At 26.3% G+C, this 8746-nt stretch overlaps 3 protein-coding genes across 3 annotated transcripts; 1 reads left to right on the top strand and 2 right to left on the bottom strand.

The window, feature by feature from the left end:
* Positions 1-50: 50 nt before the first annotated feature.
* Positions 51-1376, bottom strand: LOC114119858 (DNA-directed RNA polymerases I, II, and III subunit RPABC2). The gene is made up of 4 exons (XM_027981578.2): positions 1208-1376; positions 779-845; positions 492-583; positions 51-327 (listed from the first exon to the last, which is right to left on the bottom strand). Exons 1-4 carry the CDS (start codon positions 1234-1236, stop codon positions 117-119), a joined length of 399 nt encoding a protein of 132 aa, XP_027837379.1. The 5' UTR covers positions 1237-1376; the 3' UTR covers positions 51-116.
* Positions 1377-1512: 136 nt separating this feature from the next.
* Positions 1513-3955, top strand: LOC114119857 (26S proteasome non-ATPase regulatory subunit 8). Its single transcript, XM_027981577.2, has 7 exons — positions 1513-1692; positions 1755-1902; positions 2396-2468; positions 2918-3020; positions 3092-3284; positions 3359-3544; positions 3611-3955. The coding sequence occupies exons 2-7, from the start codon at positions 1792-1794 to the stop codon at positions 3746-3748; spliced, it is 804 nt and encodes a 267-aa protein (XP_027837378.1). The 5' UTR covers positions 1513-1692; positions 1755-1791; the 3' UTR covers positions 3749-3955.
* A 3-nt stretch (positions 3956-3958) lies between these two features.
* Positions 3959-8319, bottom strand: LOC114119856 (CWF19-like protein 2). Its single transcript, XM_027981576.2, has 9 exons — positions 7904-8319; positions 7616-7828; positions 6826-7545; positions 6398-6664; positions 6256-6321; positions 5948-6142; positions 5764-5880; positions 5353-5691; positions 3959-4152 (listed from the first exon to the last, which is right to left on the bottom strand). Exons 1-9 carry the CDS (start codon positions 7961-7963, stop codon positions 4018-4020), a joined length of 2112 nt encoding a protein of 703 aa, XP_027837377.2. The 5' UTR covers positions 7964-8319; the 3' UTR covers positions 3959-4017.
* Between the last annotated feature and the right edge of the window lie 427 nt (positions 8320-8746).

Below are 8746 nucleotides of genomic sequence, written 5' to 3'. Positions count from 1 at the left end.
GAACAAGAAAGCTAAAATTGTAAAATGTATTTAAATAAGGTAAATCAAAGTAGAGATCGTATAATATAATTAAATTATAATTTCTTTTTACATTTGTTAAGTGCATAAAATAAATTTTATTGATCAACTATTATTAGTTCATCAATTCCCCAATCTTCATAGCTATTGTCTGGTAAATATCTTCTGATTATAATAGGTATTTTACGTTTCTTTAATTCTTTCATTGCAATTTGTAATGGATCAGTTTCGCCTTCAAGTTCTACCATGACAGGAGCACACATTGCTATTTGCAAAGCTCTCGTACCTAATACCCGAGCTCTTTCATACCTAAAATAAACAAGAATGTATTATATTATTTGAAAATAACAGTTATTTTTTAACAAAGATAATCAAAATAACAAGAACCATAATGAAAATTAATTATTCATTTTTTTTTATTATAATAGCTTAATGTTTGAGATTTAAATACTTCATAACTTTTGAAAACATACTTTGTCATATACTTAGTTGTAATTCGCTTAGATTTTTGAACTTGACTTTGAGCTTCTTGAATAGGTAAAATATCAATGTTATCTTCATTTTCCTGTTAAAAATAAAATGCATACATAAGTAATCAAATTTAATTTGTGATACTAAATCTATATAAAAATTGGTACTATTAAATAGTAATGAATTTATTTTTATTTTCGAATCAGTTATTCCAAGCGTTTTAAAATTAAATACCATCAAAGATAAGATTTGAATTAAAAATTAAAAATAAAACAAAATTCATAATTACTTCAGGTTGATCTAATTCATCCAAGTCTGCATCGTCTTCAACTTCATCAAAATCATCTGCGCCACCACTAAAATAAATAAATAATAATTTATTAATTAATGGATCAAGATTAGGTTAGTAAATTATAAGTGATAGGTAGGAGGAAATATATTATAATATAGTTCATAAACACATTTTATACTTGTTAATATAATACAAGATTAGGTAGGTACGCAATATTTTGCTTAGAACTGTCAAGAAATTATCTATTTCTTTTATTTAAGTCGAATTAGTAGTTACAAAAATAGTAAATGATTAATGTAATGGCAAACTTTGAGCACTGATAGTTTCAATGATTTGGATATTTACCACAGTGTAAATGTGTAATACCTACATGCGCAAATTATGGGAATTTAAGTTTATTCGGATCAGCTGGAAATCAATACTCACTCGTCGTGCTCGAATTCTTCGTCAGCCATTATTACTTTAATTTAATTTTAAAGTTTGTGATTCTCTTGGTGTTGACTGTTGAGCACTATCAAACGTGAAGCGACAAGTATCAACTATCAACATTCGACATCGGCGAAGTCGAACATACAGCTTATTTTATTTGTATTAATACCACGGTTGAATTTAACAATGAGGTTGTAAGAACTGTTATCGGAGTTCATTATCAGTCTATTTTTTGATTGGCTGCGTCCAATTGTAAATATTTCATGGATGCTCTGAGTGCCCGCCCCGAATGACATATCAAAAAAGTTGTATTCACTGATCGGTGATCGCGTACAATTCGTTTGTTATTTTACTTACGATTTTCACCAAGTTTTTATCAAAGACCAAAGTATTAAACTGTTCATGTTCTACTCGATTTGACGATTCATCTTGAGAAATCAGACCGTGAATAATTAAAAATCGTCGTGGGACTTTTAGAATTGGTGAGTGTTCATCTATCCACCTTGCGACCAGTTAATATGTCTTCAATTCTTTGTTTTTGCAGAACAATCAATTACCAGGCCCTTGCGAACGACCACAATATGTCGTCTTCTTTTGATGAGATCAAAAACTTGTACCAAACGTTGAAAACAGAATGGAATAAAAAGAAACCAGATTTTAAACAATGCAACAATATATTGTTACAAATCAAGGTGAGAATTGAACTTACCTATGTGTTTTGGGGTTTTTTGTATACTTGCAAGTTATTTGTAAATATTTTATTCTTATGTTAACTTATTCAATTAATTTCTATGCAAATTTTACATGCAGTTGTTTTTTTCATCACATTCAAAAGAAAAAAAACAATTTGTATATTAAGTTGTATTTTTATCGTGAATCAATAACTAAAAAATATTTATATATGTACATTGAAATTCTATACTTTATGGTAAACAATGAATTAAAATATATTAGATTATAATAAAAAACAAACAACTAAATTATATAAGTAAGTTAAATCTTTGAAATACATTCCATATAGATGAACAAGTATAAGAATCATAAAAAAAAAAATTAAATTAATAGTTTAGTATTTTATTTGGAAAATCATTTGTTTATAATATTTGATATTATAGTATTTAATTTAATCAATAAAAAATTGTAATCATGTGTAGAATTAATTAAGTACTTGATTCTAATTTACAGGTTGGAATGACAAAACATACCTTTTTACCGACTTCTAATGTGGAAGCCTCTCAAAAGGAATACCTTTTAGCTAGTAAGTTTATGCTTTCATCTTCAGATTTTGAGGAATAGTCAGTAAGCTTTTGGCATTGCCATAATTTTTTTTTTTGATAAATATCTTTGTACTGTACTAATTATCAGCTATTAACTAACTATAAATTAAACACATACATTTTATTTTTAGACAATAAAAAAAAATAATAATAAAGAAACTAATATTTCTTAAGAAATAACTGTCAACTTTAAAATGAAAGTCACCGCTTTTGGTTTTCGTTGTATTTAAAACAAAATGCATTTAAAGTTTCATTAATGACCAAATGTATCTATTAATTAATACTCTGACTTTTAACTCCTTTTAAAAATTGTAGTTAAGTCTGTGAAACACCATACAGCTTGATTAATTCTCTCTATAATTAGGTACCTTAAATTTGGTTAAGTATGACATAGTTACATATTATAACCAGTTATATTCTATATTTACAGGAGACATCTTAGAAGTTGGGGTACAATGCAGTATTGCCATGCACGATATTCCATCTTTTGAGCGATACATGGCACAACTCAAGTGTTATTATTTAGACTATAGGTAAGCAAAATTTTATACTATAATATTAAATAAAAATTCTTATTTAAAAATGTTTTTTTATTTTTATCTAGGGACAAATTACCAGAGTCTGCTAACCAATATCATTTATTAGGTCTAAACTTACTGTTCTTATTGTCTCAAAATCGAGTAGCTGAATTTCATACAGAATTGGAGCTTCTCCCATATGATATTGTACAAACCAATACATATATTAAGCATCCGGTTGCTTTAGAACAATATTTGATGGAAGGCAGCTATAACAAAGTAATTTAAATACCATACATCAAATTAATACCAGCTGTATTGGATATTAATGTATAATCGAGTTTAATTTTTAGATATTTCAAGCAAAGAGTAATGTGCCATCCGATACATATAATTTTTTTATGAACATATTGTCAAACACACTTCGTAATGAAATTGCTGAATGTTTACAAAAAGCATACAAAAAAGTATCTATAAATTCTGCTACTAAAATGTTGAACTTTAACAGTACAAATGAAACTAATGATTTTGCTAAAAAGGTAATTGTAACTGAATATGAATAATCTATTTATTGTATGTATAAAAAAAAATTATTTATTATTTAGAAAAATTGGATTTTGGGTCAAGATGGTTACTATGTATTCCACCTCGAAGAAGAGAAGAAAGCAGTAGAACCTTTGCCTGCATTACAGATTGCTGATTATGCTATTCACTATGCTAAAGAGTTAGAAACTATAGTTTAATAAATTAAATTACTATACATGGATTTTTTTTTATTGATTATTTGAAATTAAATAAAGTTAAGAAATATCAAATTGTTTTATACTAATATAATAGTTTGGAAGTTTTGTTTTTCAAATTATTTTGTATATAAATAATTAAATATAAAAATAATTTGTAACACCACATCATACTTTTTGTAATTATATGGTAAACAATTCAGAAAAACATGATTTGTATTCATTTTTAAGACTATATTACACAACCTATTCTAATGCATTCATTATTAACATTATGTTTTAGTAAAGTTATAATCTTTCCATATTTCCAGAAATTTGGTAGTTTTCTGCAACTGCTCTTCAATTGGTTCTTTTTGTTTTTTTCGCCAAGCATTGTGATCTAAATCCATCATCCCACCAATGATTTCCTATAAAAATAATAAAAATATACATAAACTAAAATTTCAATATCAGAAATTTAAAATTAAAATTGTTATAAAGCATAATTAATTTTAATAAATGATAAACAAATAACAAAAACTAATATCTGGAAATAAAGTTATGAGGCAACAAATTCTCAGGGGAGTATTTTTAATTTTACACAAAATCCTAAAATTTAAATATTTTTAGATAATAAAAATTTCAGTAATAAATACCTTATTAATTAACTTGGTTAAATAAGAATTAGGTTTTTTTTCATTTCCATAAATATATTTCTTTATAATAATATTTTTACCTACAGCTTTCAATAATTATTAAAAGTTCAATTTACTTTTCTATAAAACATGAACAATAACTACATTTTAAGTGGTTATTTCAAACTCTTTCATATTTGATTATGGTAATTACTAAGTCTTAAATTTACATGCTGGAATAGTCTTAGAAATATGGACTATAAAATATGAATTTATACACTTATTTTGTAGGAATATATCCTATAAAATAAAAAATTGATTAAAAAAAAGTTTATTTATATTATTTTTATATGTTTATATTTTTTGAAATTATTTCAACATATTGCATATTGTAATTTAAATCTGATCAATTAATATTAAAAATGTTTTTATCAAATAAATTATGTGATTAAGCAAAAATAAATATTTTAAATGTAAACTAATTTAATCGAATACAAATTATTAGCATTCAGATCACGATAAATATGACTAATGTATTATTCACAAAAACCTACTCGATAACAGATATTGTCCCGATGTCTCAGATAAGATAAGAAAAATACTTTGTCAACGTACATGAACTATAGTTATTTTAATTAAATTACATATTGTGCATTTAAAAACCATTTAAACGCAATAAAAATCATAAAATACAGAAATATGTAATACATGTCGAAAAATGACAAAATACGTAAAAATTTACAAAATAAAACTTTATATTTCGCATCTATTGTCTATTATTTAAACTTGTAGCTTACCTAGCTATATTTGGACTATTTAAAAAAACATGTGAATACATATAAATCCAAGCCCCAGTATTTACTCATTATTATCTAATTTTTCATATTTTATAGTTATCATTTTAAAGAACTAATTTTTATTGATCTTTTTTAACCAGATATTTTATTTCCTGATACTTGTTCTATTCCTAAGTTAGAAAAACTATCAGCTTACCTCAGCAAAGTTGTTCGGGAAAATTTTTTCATCTTCAATGACATGAGCATATCCACCTTGCATTCCAAAATCAACAGCAAAATAGGGTAAACTTTTGGGAACAGCTCTACGTACATCTTTACTACTTAAGTCAACGACTTTTTGGTTAATAGCCCATTCCGTTTCACACTCTAAGATAGCTTTTTTAAAATATATTGGAGCAGTGTCACCAATTTCAATTGGTACAGGCACACAGTTCCATACCATATGAGGCATATTGTTTAGTCGCATTGCACTTTCAAAAAATATTACATCTTCATCTTGATCTTTGAACATAGAAGTCAATACTTTTCGAAATACCTATAATAATTTCTTGTTAATATAAAAAAACAATTTAAACTTCATTAACTGGAATAGTAAATAATGTTATACCTGCATTTCAGTCCAAACATCTTCGTCAATATCAGTTGCACATGCATAGTGGTAAATTGGTACAATTAAACAATGTCCTTCTGTCAAGGATTTGTAATTTGGCAAGCACAGATAACACTATCAATAAAAACAATTAAAAAAATGTTTAATATTAAAATTAAATTAACATTGTGAGTTAGTGTACCTTTTCTCCTTTAGCGATAAATAAGTGTTTCAACATTTCTTCACTTTCAAAGCAGTAACGACAAGAGTTTAAAATTTTTTCTGTACGTTTATGTTCACCAATAGCTCTTTGAATTTCCCTCTCAGATGCTTTGGCAGATCGTTTTTCTGATGCACGATCTACAAATACATCATCTTCATCATCTCTAGCGTTAACCTAAAAATTGATGTTCAAAATCACAATTAAATCATGAAATTGTCAAATAATTATTTTATCAACTTTTCATTTCATTTATTTTAATTGCTATTTAAATATTAAAAAATATTAACCTTTCTCGATAGATTAACGAACTCCATATTACTATCTTCTGCTGTACTAGTCATTTCTTTTTCAAACTGAAATAATATATAATAAAAGTTATAGGTAAAAACAATTTTATAAGTCAAGCTTTTTATTTTATTAAAAACTTACCATTGATTTTAATGAATATTTATCATCATCATCAAAGTATCTTACTCTTTTACCATCCTCGTGTGTCAATACTTTCTCTCGTTTTTTCCTTTTACCATCATTTTTATCAACTTGTGCTTGTTTAACAGGATAACTATAACCTTTAGATGAAGTTCTAGTAAGTAATACAAATTCTTCTTTTTGTTTAGTTTTATTTGAAGTATAATTTTGCTTAGAAGAATAGTCTCGTGCTAATTCCAACTTTTGCTTAAGTTCTTCAGCTAGTTTCTATAAATAAAAATTATAATTAAGAAATTAGATTTCATCATGTAATTTAAAAAAATAATAATTTATCTTAGTTGTGTACTCTGAAAACAAACCTATAACTATGTCAGTCTGATAAAAATTAAAAAGAACATTTTTCTATTTTTAGAAAATACTTTACTTACCATATTTCCCATTATTTCTGCTTTTATTTGTTTAGCAGCGAGAGCATTTAATTCCGAGTCGGTTAAAGGGGTTTCAACACTTTCTTTATATTCTTTAGTTTTGTCATTGTAATCTGAATATTTTTTAGATAATGTTTTTTCGTCATATTTTTCATCATCAGATGTGTATTTTTCTTCATTGTCAGAGTTTTTGTCTCGTTTACTTTTGCTATCTCTATTATGATCATATTCTCTAAAATATTTATTTTTGATACTTTTTTTTTCATCTTCGTGTTCTTTGTAACGTTTATTTCTTTCTCCTTTACTTTCATTATCATATTCTTTATGTCGTTTATCCCTTTCTTCTTTTCTTTCATGATCATAATCTCTATGTCGTTTATCCCTTTCTTCTTTTCTTTCATCAAATTCTCTATGTTTATCCCGTTCTTCTCTTCTTTCATCAAATTCTCTATGCCGTTTATATCTATCTTCATTATCTCGTTTTGAAGCTGTATATTTAGTATCATTTACATTATCTCTGCGATCATGTTTTTTCCAAGACTGGCGACCATAAGAAGTTTTTGAATAATTAGAATGCTGATGGCTTTTATAATGATGATCATCGTCGTCATCTACTTTAGGTTTAAGAAAACCTTTGTGGCTACTTAGTGGCTTTGGCGGTGGAAGACCAGTACCTCCATTTTTCCAGTATGGATTTAATTCTCGTTCCGATTGACCCGGCTAAAATAAATATTAATAAAATAAATTTAGATATAATAAAAAAATATAAATAGTGAAAATTATAATATACTTGAATCATTCTTGCTTTAGCTTCTTCTTGCTCTTTGCTCTTTGTGCTGACTTTTTTTTCAATTTCTGAAGATGTATTACACACAAAATCCATCCAATTATCAGGTTCATCTTTTGATACAGTAATTGATGTTGAAGTAGACGGTGGTTCTTTCTGGGATTTCTCAACCCATTGATCATCGTTCGATGTTGAACTACTAGATGACGAAGATCTCTATAAATTAAAACATGTTAATACGAAATAATATTTAATGAATCAATTCTAATTGTCATCACAACAATTACTCACATGTTTTTTTTTCTTATGAGATGATTTTTTGTGTTCCTTTTTATGCGATTTTTTCCCCATCCTGAAGATTGCTGGCTACCAAAATATCGGGTTTTAAACTCAACTCCTGGCGCCTTTTTTCTTGTCGTTCAATGTCCTTAACAACACCTTCGTGTAATTTAATCAAATCGTCTTGTTGTTGGAAGTGAACAAATCCAATGATACCCGCCGATGCGAAACAAGATAATCCAAATACTATTTTAGACGTCGTTGACATATTAATACGAATTAAATGAATATATAGTTTTAGCTGGTGTTCAGACTTTAATTTTCTAGGATAGAGTAATAGGCATCCAACATTTAATCTATTCTGTGGTCCCGACTCGGGCGACTGGCAACCACGTCCAGATTAACATTTTCCAAACACTGATTGAAAATAATAAATGATTATCGTTTGTTTTTATCATGATAACGGTTATCTATCTATAACATAAACACGAAAAATAATAAATACTAATTTTATAATAATGCATGAATGCAATGAATGCATGATGCACTAATAAAGTGTAACTATAAATCCTTGAAATGTTCATCAAAATGTTGATATTCGTTCAAAATAAATTAAATCATGGTATGATGATTTTTAAAATGTTGACTCTATTAATAGACATTTAATTTTTTTAGAATATTTTTTCTATAAATGTCGATATAAAAATATAAACTTGAAAATTTAATACAAGAACAAATATTTTTTTATGGGCGTTTAATATTATGTTAATAATAATTAGGTTTTATATGTGTAAAATAAAAATTTCTCATAAAAAAAAAAAAAATGAGTATACATAATTGCAGAAACATTGCAAT

This window comes from Aphis gossypii, chromosome 3 (assembly GCF_020184175.1).
Source record: "Aphis gossypii isolate Hap1 chromosome 3, ASM2018417v2, whole genome shotgun sequence".
Lineage (NCBI taxonomy): Eukaryota > Metazoa > Arthropoda > Insecta > Hemiptera > Aphididae > Aphis > Aphis gossypii.
This window is presented reverse-complemented; position numbering and strand designations above follow the sequence as displayed.

Coding starts and splice junctions, on each gene's coding strand:
- LOC114119858 (XM_027981578.2), bottom strand. CDS start 1,236: ATGGCTGACGAAGAATTCGAGCACGACGA. Junction 846..1,207: donor GAAGAATTCGAGCACGACGA/GTGAGTATTGAT, acceptor TATTTATTTTAG/TGGTGGCGCAGATGATTTTG. Junction 584..778: donor ATGAATTAGATCAACCTGAA/GTAATTATGAAT, acceptor TATTTTTAACAG/GAAAATGAAGATAACATTGA.
- LOC114119857 (XM_027981577.2), top strand. CDS start 1,792: ATGTCGTCTTCTTTTGATGAGATCAAAAACTTGTACCAAACGTTGAAA. Junction 2,469..2,917: donor AAAGGAATACCTTTTAGCTA/GTAAGTTTATGC, acceptor CTATATTTACAG/GAGACATCTTAGAAGTTGGG. Junction 3,285..3,358: donor TGGAAGGCAGCTATAACAAA/GTAATTTAAATA, acceptor TTTAATTTTTAG/ATATTTCAAGCAAAGAGTAA.
- LOC114119856 (XM_027981576.2), bottom strand. CDS start 7,963: ATGGGGAAAAAATCGCATAAAAAGGAACACAAAAAATCATCTCATAAG. Junction 7,829..7,903: donor CTCATAAGAAAAAAAAACAT/GTGAGTAATTGT, acceptor TTTAATTTATAG/AGATCTTCGTCATCTAGTAG. Junction 6,665..6,825: donor CAGAAATAATGGGAAATATG/GTAAGTAAAGTA, acceptor TTTTATTTATAG/AAACTAGCTGAAGAACTTAA.